The sequence below is a fragment of the Thamnophis elegans genome, chromosome 7, assembly GCF_009769535.1.
Source record: "Thamnophis elegans isolate rThaEle1 chromosome 7, rThaEle1.pri, whole genome shotgun sequence".
In the NCBI taxonomy this organism is placed as follows: domain Eukaryota; kingdom Metazoa; phylum Chordata; class Lepidosauria; order Squamata; family Colubridae; genus Thamnophis; species Thamnophis elegans.
In genome coordinates, this window is record NC_045547.1 from 61747795 (window position 1) to 61770141 (window position 22347).

Genomic DNA, 22347 nt, shown 5'->3' on the forward strand with positions numbered 1-22347 from the left:
TTTGTTTTTAAATTTCTGCATCACAATTGTCTCTAATGCAGAAATAAATGCAAGTCAGGATGGTTTCAAGATGTGTTCTAAGTGAACTCAGGGCTTTTTAGTAGGATTATTTCATTGATTCCATAAATAGCAACCAAATGGAAGCAAAGAATCAGACTTGTGTATCTTTTCTGGCCTAGTGGTGATCTGGATTTTGGCAGTTTAGATCCCATAGCCCTCTTTTTAGCATTTGGCACATTCTAAACCAACATCTGATCAAAATAGTACATCGGGGTGAAATGCTACCGGTTCAGGCTGGTTCACTCAAATCGGTAGAAAAAATGTTCACCAGAACTGGTGGTAAAAAAAATGCTTTACAAAGTTAAAAAAAATTCCAAGGATCAGCTGTGCAACAATCAGCTGTGCCACGTGATTGTCGCAATTTTTAAAAACTTTTTAAAGCATTTTTAACTACTGATTCAGGAAAACCAGTAGTAAAAAATGCTAAAAAGTAAAAAAAAATACTTTAAAAACTATAAAAAGTAAAAAAAAGTTTGGCGCACATGTGCACAAAGTGTGCAAAGTGTGCAAAGTGCACAAGCCACCCGGGAGCAGATTTCAGAGCATTTTACCCCTGGAGCATTGTAATCTTTGAAATATAAATTGACTGACTGGTGGAGTAACAGTAGAGAAAAAGAAACAAACAGAAGAGATATACCTTTTTTGAAGGCAATATTCCAAACAGTGGAAACATTAAAGCAGGAATTAATGCAGAAACAGCCAGAGGCAAAGCTTCTGTAAGCCAGAAGACACCAACCACAAACAATGTGTAGGCACATTCTGCTTCCTAGAAAAAATAATTTAAAACAATTTAGATTTACGTTAAACAATAATTGTAGTCAAATGACAAAATCCAAAGAACCAAAGAGAAAATACAATTCCAAATACATAGTTGTACACCAAAGTTTAGACACCTTGTCAAACTGAAAGGTTTCAGTAAACAGAAGCTGACCCAACCTCTACTTACAAAAGTTAACCATCACAACCTTCTGCCAATTCGAATCTATGTTGAACTTTTGCATTATTTTACTGAAAGGGAATAACATTTATTTGGACTAAAACCAAGTGATTTCATGGCAACATTCTATTTTGCTAATTAAAATGCACTTATCTGAGCAATTAGTTGGATAACCATATAGAAGCTATTTTAAAAAAAAATTGTGCTAATGGCAGTTTTCAGTCTGCAGGCCAACTATCCTTGTTTTGGTTTCAGTTATATAAGATTTGTATTCTGAGGATGTGCCTCCATGGAGTTCTTTCTTTTGCTTAAGCTTTGTCCTCCAAACAAACAAGAAAAAATGAATGCCCTAGGACACAAGCCTTTTTGAATTCATTCTCCTATACTTCTGCTGAAGCCTGCATCTTTGGGCTGAGATCTACCATATATGATTGGTTTTGAGGTTCGAGGCAGAAATGACACGAGAGCCAGGACTACAACAATAACTGATTTATTGTGAACAACAGAAGCTGACAGCGATTCGAAATAGTCAAGATCGCGCCAAGGTATTTATACTAAGCAATGTAACTATTTACAACCAATCAGGGGCCGAGTACTGCTCAGCAACTGCTGACGCAGTACCTCGACCAATCAGGGAACGGTATGTGGCTAGCAACAGTCTATGCTGCGTCCCAGCCAATCAGGGCGCAGCATAGACTGTTGCCGGCCCTTTAGGATAGTTTAGAATATTCTGGATATTTAACATCCCTTCCCCCCAGTTCTGCGCATGCTCCCTAGTGGAGCATGCGTAGTCGTCCACAGACCAGGCCTCATCGTCGTTGTCGAAGTTGGGCCTGGTGGTGAAGCTGCTGGTGCGCTGCTCGAAGGAGACGACACCCTCGGGAAGGTAAAGAAAGTAGGGAGCCTTGTCCTTGGAGTTCAGGACCACCGCCAGGGTGCGTTCAGGACCACCGCCAGGGTGCGGGACAGGAGGGCAGCTTGTGGTTAAGCAGGGAGAGCTCGGAGATGAGCCTCTGCATCTTTTGCAGCCTGGTGGGCAGAGTGTCAGTGAGTCCGCTTGCAGGGGAAAGGCCCATAGAAAAGTCCAGCCTTCGGGGTCGTTGTGGCGCGGAAAGCTCTCGCTGGATCGTAGGGCAGCGCTAGAATGGTGAGGCAACGGCGTCCGTGTAGCAGCGGTGCGAGTGGAGCCGGCGCGCAGGCAGCGAGGCTTCGAAGGCAGCGGCGATGGCGTCGGCTTCCCGGCTCTTCGGGCTATACTTTGGAAACAGGCGGCAGGTAGAGGCAAACAGCGTCAGGAGGCTCTAGGCACTAGGATGGAGACATTGCCGGTGAAGGGCACTTCTTGTCGATGTAGGATAGGAGCCCTCGATGGCCTCCTTGGGGGTCTTGAGCCCAGGCCGATGTTCTTGTAGTAGCGGGGCAGCTTCTCCTTGCCGGCGTCGCCCAGCAGCACCCGCTTCTTGTTCTGGAAGATGGTGGGGTGCTTCTTGTAGGCCCGCTCCGTGGCGGCTTCTGGCCATCCTGGGCTCTTCAGGCTTCTCGTTGGGAGGACACGGCAGGCTCCGCAGGAAGGCAGGCAGCGGAGGCAGGCAGCAGAGGCAGGCAGCGGAGGCAGGCAGCGGAGGCAGGCAGGCTTCGCAGGAAGGCAGGCAGCGGTCTCGGCTGCTCTTCAGGAGGCATGCAGGCTTTGCAGGCAGGCAGGCAGGCAGGCTCCAGCCGAGGTTGAGCCGTCGCGATCCGTGGCTCGTCCTTGAGCATTGGCGGCAGCTCCAGCCGAGGGTGAGTGCGGGAAGCCCCCCTCAGGTGGGACGGAGGCTGCACCTGAGTGATGCCAAGTTGGCATAGACGCTGGCGGCTCCAACAGCGGTGGCTACTGCTGCTGCTGCTACTGGCCTTGGGCGGCAGCTCCTTTGCGAGCTAGCTCATTTTCTTGTTCCAGGCTCTGCGGGAATCGCGTATCCCACCCTCGTCGCCAGTTTTGAGGTTCGAGGCAGGAACGACACGAGAGCCAGGACTACAACAATAACTGATTTATTGTGAACAACAGAAGCTGATAGCGATTCGAAATAGTCAAGATCTCGCCAAGGTATTTATACTAAGCAATGTAACTATTTACAACCAATCAGGGGCCAAGTACTGCTCAGCAACTGCTGACGCAGTACCTCGACCAATCAGGGAACGGTATGTGGCTAGCAACAGTCTATGCTGCGTCCCAGCCAATCATGGCGCAGCATAGACTGTTGCCAGCCCTTTAGGATAGTTTAGAATATTCTGGATATTTAACAATTGGTGATCCAGATATGAATAAAACAGTCTCCTAAATGGGATTGAGAATATGTTTCTTCGTGTTTGTTCAGTTCACCCTTCTAAAAGCTTCTGGGAGGAAATATATAGGACAGTCTCCATGGAGCTATTCAGAGGTGGTATTCAGCCAGTTCTGACAGGTTCTAGAGAATTGGTAGCAAAAATTTTGAGTAGTTCAGAGAACCGGCAAATAGGCTGGCCCCGCCCCCACCACCTCCCAGCTGATCTTTTTCTGTTGCCCAGGTTAGTGGGGTGGGGAGGGAATGGAGATTTTTCAGTATCCTTCCCCTGCCATGCCCACCAAGTTATGCCCACAAAGCCACATCCACAGAACCGGTGAATCCTACCACTGGAGCTATGTGATATACTGTATGTCTCATGGGGCCCTAAGATCCATTCTTAATGATGGAACATTTTTGTCTGCCTTTCCACATCCTTAGCGCTCAGTAACAGATTGTGTTCCAGAGTGGTAATTAAAAACAGGAAACCACTACTTGTTACCAGCTTTCAGTAAAAATTGTAAAGAAATCTTCAAGAAACCAAAGACAAAATCTATACATATTAAAGCTTCTGCGGACAGTTTTTTTTTCTCCCCATCACATGAAGGATGCCTTAAACTATCCTTCTGCACATATGCTAGAGAAGAAAGATTAGCCGGAAAGATTAGTCATTTAAATAACAGATTGAGCATAGTTTCTTCTCTCTGCCTGAAACTAAATTATCCATCTCTTAGGCACAGCTACATTTCAGTAAAATGGTAAACAAGAGAAATTTATTCATCTCTATTTTATTGCATGCAATTTGTTGAAAAGGCAGTAATAAAATCTCATTTTTCTAACACTTTCATTTTCACAGAGTAATATTCTAAAAAGAAAATACAACCATATATGTAACCATTATGGACCTAGAGTGTGCAGTGGGAGGTTACCTGTCTTTTGTGCATAGTCATACATATTTACCACATATTTCCCAAACAATGATTTATTTTTTAAGATGCCATCCAAAATTTTACTGCATAACTACTGACGATTTAGAATCACTAAGAATCAGAACTCTGGTATCTACCATTAACATACTTAAACATTCTCAACATTTCTTTTTCCTGCCTGGAATTTTTCAGCTCACACCTGGCAAATTTATGAAAACTAATTTAATTTTGCATGTTTGAATTAATATATAAACATAGCTATTTTTGAATTTTGCAGGGCATAAGCATTTAGAATGCTAACTTACCTACATGAAAAAATTGCTCACAAAAACATAAATTTGTGAAAATAATGTAAAAATTCTCATATTGGTCAAAGATATTTGAAAATATTATGTTAGACAGATAACACGTATATATACAAACACAGCTACTTAAAGTAATAGGCATCAAAATACATGAATAGTTTTACTGCGAACTTTAAAAAAAAATTCAAGGGAAATAATCTGAACTTGATAGAATTATACAAGCTGAAAAACTAAGACTGATAATTCCTAGGTCACAGCTCAATATATTGTAAGATTCTTTACTGCTATCTGTACAATTCATAGTATTATTTCATATTTTCCATGTTTCCTAACTTAAAATACCCAAAGTGTGTCCTTCCAACTATATTATGGCTATATAAATGATACCAGCATCCATAAATATACAATGAGACTCTGCTTCACACACATCAGTTCCATATATCAACATAAATTTCTCTGACAGATATGTTGCTCTATTTATCCATCACATCCATCTATATGGGTATTCTTGACTTATAACAGTCCATTTAGGGACTATTTGAAGTTAGAATAACACTGAAGAAAGTGAATTATGACCGTTTCTCACACTTATGACCATTATAGCATCCCTAGGGTAATGTGGTCAAAATTTAGCAACTGTTTCATATTTAGGATGGTTTATGGGATCATGTGATCACCCTTTGCAACCTTCTGACAAGCACTAAATGGGAGGCAACTAGACTTCCTTGTTTCTTTCTTTGAAGACAGTTTGCTTCTCATCTAAGAAGCTTCTTTAGCTCTGACAGGATAGTGGGGAATGGAAGGATTTATATTCCTTGCCAACAGTTTTTCCACTATCCTGTCAGAGCTGTAGAAGCTTCTTGGAGGAGAAATGAAACATCTTCAAAGAAAAAAACAAGAAAGTTCAGTTGCCTCATGAAAAAGTTGCACCCCTTCCTGGATTGGGATGCTCTGTGCACAGTCACTCATGCCCTTGTCCTTTCTTGCCCGGACTACTGCAATGCTCTCTACATGGGGCTGCCCTTGAAGACCACCCGGAGGCTGCAGCTTATCCAGAATGCAGCCACGCATGTTATCATGGGGGTACCTAGGTGCTCCCATGTTACACCCCTTTTAGGCGGCCTGCACTGGTTGCCGGTTGTCTTCTGGGTGCGATTCAAGGTACTAATTATGACCTTTAAAGCGCTCCATGGCTTAGGCCCAGGGTACCTGCGAGACCATCTACTGCCACCGGTAGCCTCCCACAGTCCTGTGCGATCCCACAGAGTTGGCCTCCTCAGGGTGCCATTGGCCAAACAGTGTCGGCTAGCGACCCCCAGGGGAAGAGTCTTCTCTGTGGGAACGCCTTCCGGAGCTTCGCATAATCTGCGATCTCCGGTCCATGTGACATGCCCTAAAAAGTTGGCTTTTCCAGAAAGCCAGCCTGGCCTGAACAAAATAAAATAAATGATTGCTTTAATTGTTAATTTTAATCTAATTGTTAAAATGTTATTGTTAATATTAATTGGGTATGTTTTTGGATACTCTATCTAATTTCCTTTTTAACTTTTGTAATATGTGTTTTTTTTAATGTTGTACGCTGCCTTGAGTCCATTGGGAGAAGGGCAGCATATAAATCCAACAAACAAACAAACAAACAACAAAAAACACTTTTGGGACAATCATGACCTGAAGGAATGAGAGTCTCTGCAGACTCAAAGGGGAACCCAGATTCACTTAACAAGCAGGTTACTAACTTAACAGTTGCAGTTATTTACTTAACAACTGTGGCAAGAAAGATTGTAAAATGGCACAAAACTAATTTAATAACTGTCTCACTTAGCAACATAAATTGTGGACTCAATTGTGGTTTGTAAGTCAAGGACTACCTGTATATCCAAACAGATATATCTATATGCCTAAAGGATTGTGTATTGGATGGTATATATTGATGCATGGCAAACTCATAATATAAAAGATGCTAGAGAAGATAAAAGAACATTGCATGAATGTGATAGATTCACCTTTCAATCTTCAGAGTCTATTTTTATTTGTTCTCAAAATAACTTCTCTGAAAATGCTGTTATGACTAATTATGATGGGGAGAAAATCTGCATTAGGGGAGATTTAAGTACTCCTTTAATACTTAAAGGAACTGTGGAGTACTGTGAAAATATATAGACATAAAATGTTGGGGGAAAGTGGTTAGCTAATAAAACTGCCACAGTCAACTGACCAGGATGACAGTTGACAGCTTCTCAAAAATCAAATTTAATTGTAGATTTTCATGGAGTCAAAAATGTACTCATTAACATTTTTAATGTTTGACCAGTGCCTTGATTACATTGCCAGATAAAAATCCACCCTTGTCCAGTGAACAAGCTGCTGATATCTGCTAGTTTAATCTTCTGCCATCAGAAGGTGTTAAATAGAAAATGTTGCATTCATATGCAATCTCTGTACTGTTTTTCTAATGCCTACGCTGCATTATTGGCAACTGCATCCTCTATTGGTACCATTGTCTTCATGTATCAGTCACAGATGCACATTAAACTTACCATAGAAGAGATTTATCAATTAATGTCGAAAGCATCTAATGCATTAAAAAAAATCAATACCTGCTGAATTCCACCTCCCAGCAATCTCCATACAATGGCCCATAGAAGTGGCACTTTGTTTTGAAATCAAACTAAGTGGAAGGCAATTTAAGATATCAAAAAGAGGGAAAGGCTGATGAGTAAACACTCCAGAGAAGAGGTATGTAGGAAAAGCATGAAGAAAATTTTAGTTTAGCTTAGTTTATTGTCATTGCACATCGTACAATGAAATTAAATGCCATCCTCTGTGTACATTATAACTATAAAAATAAAAACACAAACACACATCCTTCACATGCTACATAATTGAAATTGAAAACCCAATATTGCATTAATATTGCACTATACCATAAAATTTAATATAGTTACTGCTCTGGATAGAAGCTGTTTTTCAGCCTATTTGTCCTTGTTTTTTATTATTCTGTACCGTCTGCCAGATGGTAATAGTTCAAAAAAAGGGTGCCAGGATAAGATGTATCTTTAAGAATGTTTTGAACTTTCTTAAGGTAGCGGGAGCTATAAAGCTCTTCCAAAGAGGGAAGAGGGCAACCAATGATCCTCTGGGCAATGACATTAACCGTCTGGAGCACTGTTTCAAAGGAAAATAAAACATAGTCCAAGAAAGAACGCTTGAAGTTTGCATATATCCCCAAGGAAGGTCATTGGGCTTACCTGATACTTTTTTATGAGTACAAATATCACAAACTAGAATGTAACAAATTCAGATTAATGAAAATGTCTTCTTTGGGGGAAGAAGGGTTCGAATGGCATTTCTCTGTCATACTTTAAAATTCTGCCATGTCTGAATGTGGAAACTAGGAATCAGGGTAGGGGATATCCCCTGGAATATATGATAGCAATTGTAAAAATGCTTTTTATCTTTTTATCTATTTCATTCTATTAAGACAGCTTTACTGAATTTTATATTTTCAAAATGAGGTATCTGTTCTGTAAGTTTTTCCCCCAGTCCTGTTGCCTTAACCGTAATTTGAAACTTCCATAGTAATTTCTATCTACAACTAAACATACTTTAGGTTTGTGACAAGGCTCAGACAGTAAGTCAAGATTTACTTTAACCATGCTTTACTAATTAAACCACAATTGAGTAGGTTTCTACAAAAGCCTGCCATAAGCCAAGATTTACAAATCATATCGGCTTGAAATGCCAACATACTAAAACATAAAGATATATGTAATACACAGTCTCTAGGATTTTTGTGGGGAGCTGAGATTTCAAAAATGAACTATTTTGACCGATGACTTTTCAGTTTATCCATCAAAATCACATTAAGAATTTTTTTTAAAAAAGAGCCTTGATCATTTTCAAGTCCCATACATTATAATGTTGTATGGAATTTCACTCTGAGATCAATAGAGCATAAAATATCGGAAGTCAGTGATATGGCCAGGTGAAATAATTCAACTTCAATATACAGCCCAGCTTTTCCCAATCAATGCATCTCACTATGCGGGCCATGCCAGGTGCAGTCAAGCATATCTAAACAGCTCCAAGCTGAAAAAGCCCTGCCTTTCTCACTTACTTTTGTTCCGATGATGAGAGGCAGTGGAAGCAGTAGAAGGGGAGTAAAAACTATGAGAAAGAACCGACGATAGACCAAAAGTTCTCTGATTGTCTTCATTCTCCTGAGTTGGCGACTTAGCTTTTCTGTAGAAAAATAATAAAAAAAGAAAATTGATTGAGCTTTAAATAGATGTATCTGATTAATATTTCTCTAAACTGTCACCTTTAGTCATTGCAACAGAGCTTTGGCACAGCCAAGTTAAAAAACAAATCTTGTTCTTTATTGTTACAGTGTTTACATTAACATGTGAGATAAGAAGTGCATTCTCCAGGGAAGAGTCTGCGTTTGTTCTTTCTCTTTTAAGATAAAAATGTTCCTTGCTGTACTGTACTATTGTAATCAGGACTTTCTCGGAGAAGCTCCTTCACTCAAAACTTTAACCAACTTTGAAGAGTGATTGTTCTGAAGCAGATCTCACTGTCGACCTCACCCTATTCTTAAGAGGTCTGTAAGGGGCGTGCATAAACGCACCAATGTGCCTAGAGTCCCTGCCGTTACGTTTCTTTTTATTCGTATCCATTTCATGTATCCAAAATCATGTTTATACATACATATGTTGTCTAATACATGCTTGAAGAAATAAATAAAAAAATAAAAATAAAAGGTTTTACTTGCAGCTCTTTAAACCTACAGTACTTTGGTTAGCCTCATAAACTGAGATTAAAACAGTGATAAACATAAAAATAAATGCTTAGAACAATTGTTTCATATTTATGGATTGGTGGTGCCAGATACCTATTGATACTACATGAACTGAGAGACAATTTAAGTATATGCAGTGGTGGGATCCTACCGGTTTAACAATGGGTTTGGTGATTGCGTGCTTTCCAGCTGATCATCGGAACTACTGGTTCACCTGAACTGGTCCCAACCAGTAAAATCCCACCACTGAGTATATGGTTTTTGGATGAGAGGTAAGTTCTTACCGGTTCGGACAGGTTCAGCTGAGTAGGTAGTAACTTGGCTGGCCACACCCCCGAACTGGTTCTATCAGCGGCACCATAGGTGCCACCATCTTGTTTTTTGCTTCTGTGCATGCACAGAAGCCATTTTTTACTACTGTGCATGTGCATATAGTGCGCATCAAGCGTGTGCATGCCCAGAGCATGTCCCTAAGCAAACCGACAGTAACAGAAGCCAGAACCCTGGTTCTATAGCAACTTATGGAATTTGTAAGGGCGAGGGGAAGGGTTTAGACGAAGAGTGTGGCCAAATTACCTAAAGCCAACTTTCTAAATGCTTTGCAAGGCCAGTAGGCCAGATGTCACTTGTGAATTATGTAGAGCAAATGTAGAGACGTTATTCTCCACAGACCTTTGAAGCATATATTCAGCTGTACAGAAACAAATTATGATGATTTATAGGATCTAAGTGAATTCTATTCAGTGAACCATATTTGTACTTAGTAAATCTCAGTTGCCTGATTCACCAAAGCAATAAAGTGGGGAGGAATGCCATTTTTTTTTTGTAGTTGACACTTTAAAAATATAGCAGGATGTTTTTTGGGGTTAACCATGACAAAGTGACATCATGAAATCACTATAATAATTGAGCCAGAATTTTGGTCTTTACATTTTTTCTTGAGGGTGGGGTGGGGGTGCTTGATGGTAAATGTGTAGTAAAATTAAACCTAATTGAGGCTTAATGCACTTATTTTACAATTTTAAGTTTTTAAAAATCTAGATGACTTTTAAATGTAGGTTACTTTTCTGTATTGCTGCTACAATCATGTACTTATCTGAACTTTTATATGCCAGATCTAATGGTCCTATCCTTTACAAAATAGCAAAAAAAGAAACGACCCCACACCTGTCCTACAGGAAATGTATATATTTGTTTGATTTCTAAACTACTCTTCCAGGGGAATCCAGAACAATTTGCAGGAAAATATTTTTTAAAAGCTTTAAGGAAAATCATTGCAATAAAAAGTTTTTTTTAAAAAAAACAATACATGCAGAAAATATGTCAAAGTAATTTGTTAAAAAATATGAACACAAAATATTGTAATAGACAAATCATCTTCTGGCTCCCTGGAATGTTTATGTGAACAGAACAAAACAAACAGAACAGAACAAAACAAATCAAAACAAAGCAAAAAAGAAAAGAATGACAGAGTTGGAAGGGACCTGGAAATCTTCTAGTCAAATCCCTTGCTCAAGCAAAAGATCCTATACCATTTCAGATAAATGTGTGTCCAATCTCTTGTTAAAAACCTCCAATGATGGAGGCATGCCATTCCACTGATTGATTGTTCTGTCAGGAAATTTATCCTTATTTTTAGTTTGTTTCTCTCCTTGAGCTGTTCCCATCAATTTCTTCTTATCCTGCATTCAGGTGCTTTGGAGAATAGGTTGACACTTTGTGCCAGTCCCTCAAATATTGGAACATTGCTATCATGAACTACAGGGTAGCATGTGGGCCTACCACCACAATAGTGGGGTTTACCCCTTAAAGGTAAAGGTTCCCTCGCATATATGTACTAGTTGTTCCCAACTCTAGGGGGTGGTGTTCATCTCTGTTTCAAAGCTGAAGATCCAGCATTGTCTGAAGATGTCTCCGTGGTTATGTGACCGGCATGACTAAATGCCAATGGTGCATGGAACATTGTTACCTTCCCACCAAAGGTGATTCCTATTTTTCTACTTGCATTTTTACATGCTTTCGAACTGCCAGGTTGGCAGAAGCTGGGACAAGTAATAGTAGTTCACTCCATAATGCTGCACTAGGGATTTGAACCACTGAACTGCCGAGCTTTCTGATAAACAAGCTCAGCATCTTAGCCACTGAACCACCGCGTCCCAATACCCCTTAGGTAAAGCCAAAAATAAACAAATAGCATTATAGATCAGTCACTGTGCACATTTACTACAATGCTGTCACCTATCTTTTGGATGAATCTTTCAGGATCATGTTAGTTCATGATATAAAATATCTGAGAATATAGAATGATGCGAGATGATGGATGGTAGATAAGTGATGTTATTTAATTATGAAACCTTTGTTTAGCAAAGTAAGAAAATATCAACTAGGCTTCTGTCTAATGCTCAGAAAGTACAGATTGGGTCACTCCCCATTGTACAGGGTTAATAATGATTGTTACATAGGAAGGAGGAATGTAAGATTTATTGTCAGGTTTCACATATTAAGAAATATGTTATTTCTTTTATCTAGAGCATATTAAATAAGCCATCATGTCTGTTTCACATCTGGAGATAAGCCTAAATTATGTTTTATGTACCCAAATTGCATGTGCTTGCTTGTTTGTTATATTTGCATTGCTCTGAAATTAAAATGACTTCCACAATCAAAGCAACTCAGTTCAATATGTGAAGGAGCAGATAAGAGCGTGTAAGATTCTTCCTGTTCAAAAATATTCAGTAGCCACCAAGTTGAATTAAAAATGTAATACACACAGCCAATCTGTTTTTTTGCCTGAAGAATGTGGCATGCTTTGAAATATTTCCATAGTTCTACTTGTAAATGATCAAGGTTTTAGTTACAGAACAAGATATTTGATAGGGCTATTAAATTCAAATTAAATCTCAAATAGAAAGCAAGCACTATTGTGCTAGGATAGATCGGATGTGGTAGCAGACAGTTGGTTTAACTTTTATGAGTATTGATTTCCAGGATTACAAAAACATGATCACTATAATTATAATTATAGATGTTATTTTATGGTTGTCTTCTTTCTATAATCTATCTACCCTGTCTACTCATCAAAATATTTAAAAGCTCAATGCCAAATCTTTCCTTCTTTTTGCATATACAATAATTTTGCTGTAGTTATCATGTACAAAGTTCCATCATTCTTTTCCAACTTTGCCATTGAATTCAAAAACAAAAACCTCAGTTGTATATTAATCTTTGAAATCCCTAAATCAATATAAGTATTTGAATCCAAAATTTTATAGCTTTGTTTACACATGCAACACACATGATAAAGTCCCTGCTTGTTTTTACATTTGAAACAGAAATTTAAAGTGCCTTTGTGCATGCTAGTCAATTTCTTTGATGACATACATAACGATTCTCTTTAAGATGATAATATAATGTGAATTTTAATATTTCATCCGTATATTTTCTGTTTCCTATGTATATTATAACAAAAAATAGCGCCCTTGTTCTTTTGTTTCAAATTTCAATAAAAGTTTATACTTCGTATTGTCTGAAACTAAAATTCTAGGCAAGATATTCATTTTTACCACAAAAATTCTCCTCAGCAATGACAATTATAATTTCCCCTATCTTGATGCATCTTTTTATATTTCATTCCATGTCTCAATATAGTAATTGAGCCTCCCAGAGCTAACCTATTGGAGACATTGGCAGCATATACATTTGATTAATTATTCTGAAATAACATGCAGTACAATTCATATGTATTACAGTGATATCCAGATATTTTACTTTTTTGAAATTTTAAAACCAATTGTATTCATCAATTCTGTTTGATCTGTTATTTCACATTTTTCCTCAATAGCTTCCTCTTCTGTTTACTCATCCTGATATCTGCTAAAGCACCAAATTCTTCTAATTGGCTCATTAATATTTTAATTCCCTTTACAAAATTTTCTAGATCCAATAACAAGCCATTTGTAAAAGCCTTTAACTAACAAGATTCTTCTTTTACTCTTTACACTCACAATCCTCTCATCTTGACTTATATCTCTAGTACTTCAAGGACCAAAATAAATGAGAGAATAGTGTAGACATCCCTGTTTTTTTCCTTCTTGTATTATAAGGTTTTGTTAAATCTCCATTAACAATTAGTTGTGTTTTCTGTAAATCGACCTTACACATTTTATATACAGGTAGTCCTCAACTGACAACAGTTCATTTCGTGATGGTTTGAAGTTACAATGGCACTGAAAAAGTGACTTACGACCATTTTTCACACTTACGACCATTGCAGCATCCTCCTGTTCATGTGATTGAAATTCAGATGCTTGTCAACTGACTCATATTTATGACAATTGCCATGTCTCAAAGTCATGTGATTACCTTTTGTGGCCTTCTGACAAGCAAAGTAAACACGGAAGCCAGATTCACTTAGCCACTGTGTTACTAACTTAACAACTGTGTTGCTTCTCTCAGCAACCGTGGCAAGAAAGTTCGTAAAATGGGCCAAAACTACTTAACAACTGTTTCACTTAACAACATAAAATTTGGGTTCAACTGTGATCACAAGTCAAGTATTAGCCATAGTCCTCTCCAAAATTTGTATCTTTCAAATGAGCAAAGAAGCTCCCAAAGGCCTTCTCTGCCTCTAAGAAGATCAAAATCAATGTAGCTTGTTTTTCATTATGTTTTTCCAAATATTCAAAAATATTTCTAACATTGTCCTTTATCTTTTAGGTAAAAACCCATGCTCATCCTCATGAATAAATTCTTGCAAAATTATATGCAGTCTATCAACTAAATTGATTCAGAAATTCGATTTTGCATCAATATCCTGGGATATGTATATTTGCCTTCATTCATGAATGAGAACAACTCAATGGTCACTAATCAGTAATGATATAGGCCTATAGTTTCTTCTATAAGTGAAATCTTACCCCTTTTGGGGTACAAATGCTTGGTATCTTTTGGGTACAAATGTTTGGCAACTCTCTGGCATTATTGTGCATCATATCTGTGCTACTGAAAAATCATTCAGATTATGCAATTTAGCGTAACTTGTCAGCATTTCTTGAGTGGAACTCTTTATCAGCTAAGTTCTAAAACACCGACAGTATGGTGTTCATTTTTTCTACCAGGCCAATAAAACCATCTAGTTGTTCAATATAATGATAATTTTCAACATATGTAATTTCCCTCCAACTGGTACCCTCCAGAATTATTGAACTTCAATTGATAATCTCTAATCTATGTTGAAATATGTTGAAATAGTATGAGAACAGTAATGTTCTGCAAGGTAAGGCTTGGGGCTATGAAAATTGGGCTCACATCCCATTTGTTTTTTTAACTTTTTTTGAGGCCTCATGGGGATGCTCTTGTCTTGATTGCAAATTATTACCCATCCATATCTCAGAAAGATACTTCTATTTGGGAGGCTAAGAGAATTTATACTATATTCTATGTAGGATTCACAGATTTTTAAAAAAATACAAAATAATTCAGTATTGTTCCATTTATTTAAAGCTTATTTACTTCTGGCTTTAATTCAAGTTAATTCAGCAGTGTGCACAATTCAATGTCAGTTTATTCACATGGTTTCCTCAGCTTTTCAAACTATTTCCCTCTTATGAGTCAGATGCACTTCACCTGGCAATCGTACCTTGCAGAATCAGCTTTGTTTCAGACATCAAACTTTGGATCATCCAGCCAGTTAATCTAGATTGTTTTAATTGTGCTGTAAATGTGCAACCTCACTGACCCTGGTGCTGTCTGCTCTTTGCCAACCCTGTCAGCTGATGTAATTTCCTCTCATATTGATGAACTCCATACATGGGGCAGAAAAAGTACAACAGTGCATACAAATCAGAGGGGGGCAGTTAATTAATCCTATTAATTGCTATTTCAACCTGGGTAACTATTTGCTTGCACTGCAGTAATGTCCCAGAGAGATCAAAGGTTGATAAAATTAATAGCTTAATCGGGTTAACTATTAAGGACAAATCCCAATATTGCATTATATAAATAACTACCCACTTGGATTTCACTGAATCTTCATGTGAAGCTGTATTTTATTTTTATTTTTGTTTGGAGGCACATTTTAATAGATCAGCAGTCTCTGAAGGCTCATTAATCCTTTATAGAATCAACTTCTTTCAGAGATGAGATTAAAAGCTTGTCCTCTTGAGGATCTGTCTGAATTTGGCAATTTAGGGCTCCCAATCAACGTATTTGGCTCATTCTGTAGATTCTAGCCATGTGATCACATATAATACAATTTTCTTGGCAATAGCTTCTCAACTGTGAGATTTCTATCCAGCTAATAATATCCCAGTAAGATAAATTGTTAATGGAACTCGTAGAAATGGGCAATGCACGCATTGTTGGAAAGGGCTGCATAGATGTACTGCTATCACAATACAGTTGGATACAAGAAGCATCATGATTCTTCATTTTAAGGATTGTCCAATACTTCCGTTGGCTCATCATTCATTTCCTGGCACTCATCCTCAAGGGTTAAGTGGGTTCTTTGTTTTGTTGTCTTCTAATTAATGCATGAGTTGCTTCAGGCTTTCAAATCAAGACCTTATTATGGCCTTTGGGCCAGAGAGCGTTGTGTTACTACAGTGGAACTTTCCTACAACTTCATTCAGGATTCTGGATTCTGACTTAAAGAGAAAGCTTGGTTTGTTATTATGAGTATGACTCATAGTAGATTTTGAAAACCTGGACATTTCCTTTCCTTTCCTTCTTTCATTCAGGGATACGAGATGAAACATATCCTCTTGGGGATCTTTCTGAAGGCATCCCAAACTGATGGCTCAGAATTCAGATGTACTATGAAGGCAATCTTGCCCAATGGTCTGAAAAGGGGTTAACTTTAAAGAAGTTTGCAGAAATCATCACATATTTTTTGTTACTAGAAATAACAGATAAACATTTGCATTAAATAAACCCAGGGCTCATAAGATTATGGGCTGGTTACTAAAATTAGATTCCTGTTACACTGAAGATATCAATTTAATTTATTGTCAAAATAAATTGGCAATGAAAGGATATTCCGTATATCTTTTGAGACCTTAGATAAAGATGTATCTGTCCGCCCCGTGCCAACTCAATGAAGCGGCGGACGTGATGAACTGAGGCCTTGAGGCCGTTATGGACTGGATGAGGGCTAACAAGCTTGTACTCAACCCGGAAAAGACCGAGTGGCTGTTGTGCTTCCCTCCCAACAATTCGACCAGTACTCCATCACTCAGGCTGGGGGGTCAAATTCTACACCCCTCAGAGAGGGTTCACAACTTGGGAGTTCTCCTGGACCCTCAGCTATCCTTTGACCACCACCTGACAGCTGTGACCAGGGGGGCATTTGCCCAGGTTCGCCTGGTGCGCCAGTTGCGACCCTACCTGAATCGGGAGGCTCTCACAACAGTCACTCGGGCCCTTGTGACCTCTAGGCTGGAATACTGCAATGTGCTCTACATGGGGCTGCCCTTGAAGAGCATCCGGCGACTTCAGCTAGTCCAGAACGCGGCCGCGCGAGTGATCGTGGGTGCACCTTGGTTCACCCACATAACACCTATCCTCTGCGAACTGCGCTGGCTACCTGTCGATCTCCGGGTGTGCTTCAAGGTGCTACTAGTCACCCATAAAGCCCTTCATGGTAGTGGATCTGCATACTTGAGAGACCGCCTTCTGCCAATTACCTCCCTGCGACCAATTAGATCTCACAGATTGGGCCTCCTCCGAATTCCATCTGCCAGCCAGTGCCGGTTGGCAACTACAAGGAGGAGAGCCTTTTCAGTAGTAGCTCCGACCCTTTGGAACGAGCTCCCCGTGGAGATTCGTACTCTCACCACCGTCCAGGCCTTCCGCATAGCCCTTAAGACCTGGCTAGCCCGTCAGGCCTGGGGACAAAGATAATCGCCCCTCCCGAATGATGAATGAATGTTGCTCATTATTTTACTCTATGTTTGTCTACGTCACAGTTTGTATTTCCCTCCCCTGATCTTATGTAAGCCGCCCTGAGTCCCCTCAGGGAAAAGGGCGGCCTATAAATGTTAATAAACCTTCAAACCTTCAAACCTTCAAACCTTCATGTCCAGGTTTTTCTTTTTACTTTCCAATTGAGTTGTTTTAGTAGCTGTCTCAGTGAATGAACTCAACAATTTATTTCATAACAAGTCTCTCTACCTAATTTGGATTTAACAGTATTCATCTGGGCTGTCAAAATGTAAAGGAAAATGAATGGATTCCTTTTCATTATGTCTTCCTTCTCGGAGATGCAGAGTGGATTCTTTGTTATAAGATTAAAATTTGTGATCATAGAATATAAAAACACAGCATATGGTGGGGAAATGTTAAGCATGAACATTTTTAGCAATTATTTCTTAAAATAAATATAGTAGTATTCTTTTGTGACTAATTTCTAATCAACAATATACTCTGTTTCCCTGAAAATAAGACCGCCCCAGATAATAAGCCCATTTGGGCTTTTGAGCACATGTGCTAAAATAAGCCCTCCCCCAAAAATAAGCCCTCCCCAAAAATATTGCAACACAGCAGCAGCCATATGGTGACATTGCTCACACCTCCTGCACCTCAAAAATAATAAGACCTCCCAAAAATAAGGCCAGCGCTTATTTCGGGGATCAAAAGAAAATAAGATCCTGTCTTATTTTCGGGGAAACACGGTACTGAGCACCAACTAGACAATTCTGGTAATTCCTCTGTTCACATTTAAATATTATTTTTATGTACCACTTGTTTTTATTCTCCTTTTGCTTGCTTCTTTTTCAAGAAAAAAGAATAATATATTTTTTTTAATCAAAGGAAAACATATTCTGACATCATGGAAAGGGTGACATGCCTTAGGGAAAACTATAAGTAAGTACAGAAAGGAACCATTTTTCTATGCAAATAAAAGTACCTATGTATATATAATAAGGATTCCTGGAGTTTGCTTGATGTGGTAGAATAATTATATGGCTTGTATATAAAGAATTCTCTGCCAACAAAGTAGATTAACACATCCTGTTCCAGAATTGTTTACAGAATGTATAATTTAAAAAACTGTTAAATATTTCTTCTACCAATTAACACCATCTATGTTCGACATCGAACCATTTTATGACTATTGCCTCAGCAATACTGTGTTTTCCCCAAAATAAGACCCAGTGTTATAATTTTGAGGGCTCCAAAATAAGCACCAAAGCATATTTTGGGGAGATGCCTTATTTTTTCCACGTATGCGAGGTCCACTTCTTCTGCTTCTTCACAGCTACAATAGGGCAGGAGGCTGCACAGCATGGCAGTGCCGCTACCATGCAGTGCAACTGCCACACATGCTCCGCACTGGTTTACCTCAGGGTCCCCTCAACCAGGCCATTCACACCCCGACACCTGCCTCACCTCACCTCATGTTGGCGACACTGCAAGCACTCAGAAAAAATAGACAGGTGCCAGCTGCGCAGGTTCTCAAGTAAGACTTATTTTGTGGGTAGGGCTTATATTAGGCCCATATGTAAAATCATGCTAGGACTTCTTTTTTGGATAGGTCTTATTTTCAGGGAAAGCATTATTATGCTAATAATAATATTATTAATAATATTATATAATAATAATAATAATAATAATAATAATAATAATAATAATAATTCTAGTTGTTTAATATAATGATGATTTTCAACATATGTAATTTTCCCCCAACTGGTACCCTCCAGAATTATTGAACTTCAATTGGTAGTCTCTAATCTATGTTGAAATAGTATGAGAACAGTAATGTTCTGCGAGGTAAGGCTTGGGGCTATGAAAACTGGGCTCACATCCCATTTGTTTTTGTTTTTTTTTTACTTTTTTGAGGCCTCATGGGGATGCTCTTGCCTTGATTGCAAATTATTACCTCAATACCATACCTCAAAAAGGTACTTCTATTTGGGAGGCTAAGAGAATTTATACTATATTCTAGGTAGGATTCACAGATTTTTAAAAAATACAAAATAATTCAGTATTGGTCCATTCATTTAAAGCTTATTTACTTCTGGCTTTAATTCAAGTTAATTCAGCAGTGTGCACAATTCAATGTCAGTTTATTCACATGGTTTCCTCAGCTTTTCAGACTATTTTCCTCTTATGAGTCCGATGCACTTCACCTGGCAATCGTACCTTGCAGAATCAGCTTTGTTTCAGACATCACACTTTGGCTCATCCTGCCAGTTAATCTAGATTGTTTTAATTGTGCTGTAAATGTGCAACCTCACTGACCCTGGTGCTGGTACCAAACCAGACTTCGCTCTTCAAACGTGCTTGATTTTGCCCACAAACTATTTACTACATGTTCTCACAGTGAAATGTTACAGATTTGTTGGTAAATTCACCACCTTCAGCATAAGAGATGTTGTTTCAACATACTTGCTCATAATGTTCACTCAGAGTCTTTAATCATGAAAAAAATACCCTGTAGTAAGATGGGTGGCCAATAAATTTAATAAACAAGCAAACAATTAATTAAATAAATTAATATATTTCAACAAGTCAATAAATTGCTTAATGTGGAGCCCATGCTGCTCTCTGAGTTTGATTGTTTTCTTGCAGATGTTTCATTACCCAACTAGGTAACATAATCAGTGCTAGAAAAGGGTGAAATTTGCTATCTGTTTATATATGGTAGCTTGCTCTGTCAGTGTTGGTGGGAATGTTCCTGGTAGTTAATTAAGCCATTGTTAACTATTTAATTGTTTGAGTTGGTGGTCCCTTGATAGGGGGTATTAATCTTGTTGTTAATCTCTGCTCATTTGGGCATTGGTTGCTGGCAAGAAGGTGTGTCTTTTAGATTTTTAATTCTCTCTTTTGAATGCTATGTAGATGATGTTTATCTATATATGTCTGTTGATAGCTGATTTGTCTTGAGTGCTAGGCTGCATTTGGTTAAATATGGTTAAGTCTGTCCATGTGTTAAAGAATTTTCATCATGTGTTCTGACTGCTAGTTGGTATTCGTGGATGTGATCTGCTAGTTTGTCCTATATAGTTAAAGTCCTTACACTGTGTGGTTATACTTTTTCTGTTTTCCTCTGGGGTACCTGGACCACAACCCCTCCTTACCAACAATAGGTAAAAGATAAAAGTTCCCCTCTCACATATGTGCTAGTAGTTCCTGACTCTAGGGGGCAGTGCTCATCTCCGTTTCAAAGCCAAAGAGCCAGTGCTATCCGAAGATGTCTCCGTGGTCATGTGGCTGGCACGACTAAACTCCAAAGGAGCACGGAACACTGTTACCTTCCCACTAAAGGTGGTTCCTATTTTTCTACTTGCATTTTTTACCTACTTTCGAACTGCTAGGTTGGCAGAAGCTGAGACAAGTAATGGGAGCTCACTCCGTTATGTGGTGCTAGGAATTCGAACCGCCAAACTGCCGGCCTTTCTGATCAACAAGCTCAGCATCTTAGCCACTGAGCTACCACATCCCTATTACCAACAATAACATCCAGATAAAATGAGAAAGATTTCCTATTTCTCGGAAGAAATTTTGATGATATTATTTTGCCAAATTTAAGCACATAATCCTACTGCCTTGCAAAGAGAAAACCAATTTTTTTAAATATAAATTAAAATAGGTGGTTTTTGAAACCTTGTCTTGGTATTGTTTATATTCCTGCCTTATGTATGAATGCGATGTCGGTAACTTTGGGTCAATAACTCGATCTCAGCCCAACCTACTTCATAGGGTTGTTGTAGGAAAAACAGAAGGAAAAAAAGTATTAGATAAGTTCTGTGCCCTGAATTATTTATAAAAATAAAGGTGGGATTTTTAAAAAAGCAAACAAGTAAAGATTGGTTTATGCGTATTTTGACAATTTTACTGTGGTCATTAATGAGATAATTTAATAATCATCAAAAATTGATACTTAGCATGTTTAGAAATATGTTGAATTTTAAGTATAGTAGTATTGGTTTTCAGAGCTTATTTTTTTAGCTGCCATTGTTGTTCTCTCCATTTCCTTTTAAAATGTTCTAAGTTTCAGTCCCAACCATGCCAGATTTTGATCTGCCTTTCCTTCACTATCAAGCATAAAGTGGATTGGTTTGCTTTTCCAGCAAAGCTTGAATTTTAATTATGTCTTTCTTGAATTCTGATTAGTTTTTGCTTTCTTCAGGAGCATTTTTAATATAAACTTCCATAAGTACAGCTTGCATATATTCAGACTGGTTAGATGAGTTTTATTTTCAATAGTCCTCTATATATAATATGTGAAAGATGTGATGTATGGTCATTCATTTCATTGCTTTCTAATCAAGTTTCCCAATTCAGCCTGGATCCAGTCAGTCATCTTGTATAAAATCTAATTACAGGGACTGCCTAAGTATTTATTGATTTAACAATATTTCCAACATTTAGTTTAGAATTTAATTTTTAGGACTGCTTCATATATATTTATCTAGTAGTCATTATAACTTGATTGATCAATAATCAGAAACTTTCATTAGTTCTAAGCATTTATATCATACTTCACGTGCCAGGTGTCTCACAACATTTCCATTCATTAGGGATAGGCCATCTTTGTTTATAATCATGGCTCTTTTAAATGCCAAACTAGCCCATTTATCCAGTCTGAATTTCATTCCTATGTCTTCACTAAATATATGGAGAATATCCAACAGAGATTCACTGACAGCTTTTGATTTCCTGTGTAGTTTTAGGTAATCCATATAAAGAAACGGTTCATTTTGAAACTTTGTTTTGTGCCTTGGAATCCAAAATCATTGCCCATATAATGAGTTTCTTTGTGATACACATTGTTTTAGTTTTACTTTTATTAAGTCTCCCTCCTTTACCATAATGTTTGTTTTCTATAAAGCCATTAACATTTCCAGGAATCTTCTAATATTTCAATTTATTATAAAACTTTCCATGCATTTTCAAAGTCTAGGAACTAGAGGCATATATGGAGTGAGTCAAACACCGTTTTATAGGCTATTAAGGCTATAAAAGGGTTGGGTTTTTTTTTCTTTTTAAGGATAATTTTGTGAATCAGTAG

At 38.2% G+C, this 22347-nt stretch overlaps 1 protein-coding gene across 1 annotated transcript in view; it reads right to left on the reverse strand.

Annotated features, from left to right (window-relative positions):
* SLC13A1 (solute carrier family 13 member 1) overlaps nt 1-8777 on the reverse strand; it is a 50998-nt gene extending 42221 nt beyond the window's left edge. The window contains exons 1-2 of the mRNA XM_032221846.1: nt 8652-8777; nt 698-826 (exon numbers count right to left, since the gene is read on the reverse strand). Of these exons, the coding sequence (XP_032077737.1) occupies nt 698-826; nt 8652-8750 (228 nt within the window). The 5' untranslated portion in view covers nt 8751-8777. The remainder of the gene's footprint in view (nt 1-697; nt 827-8651) is intronic.
* Nucleotides 8778-22347: the final 13570 nt, after the last annotated feature.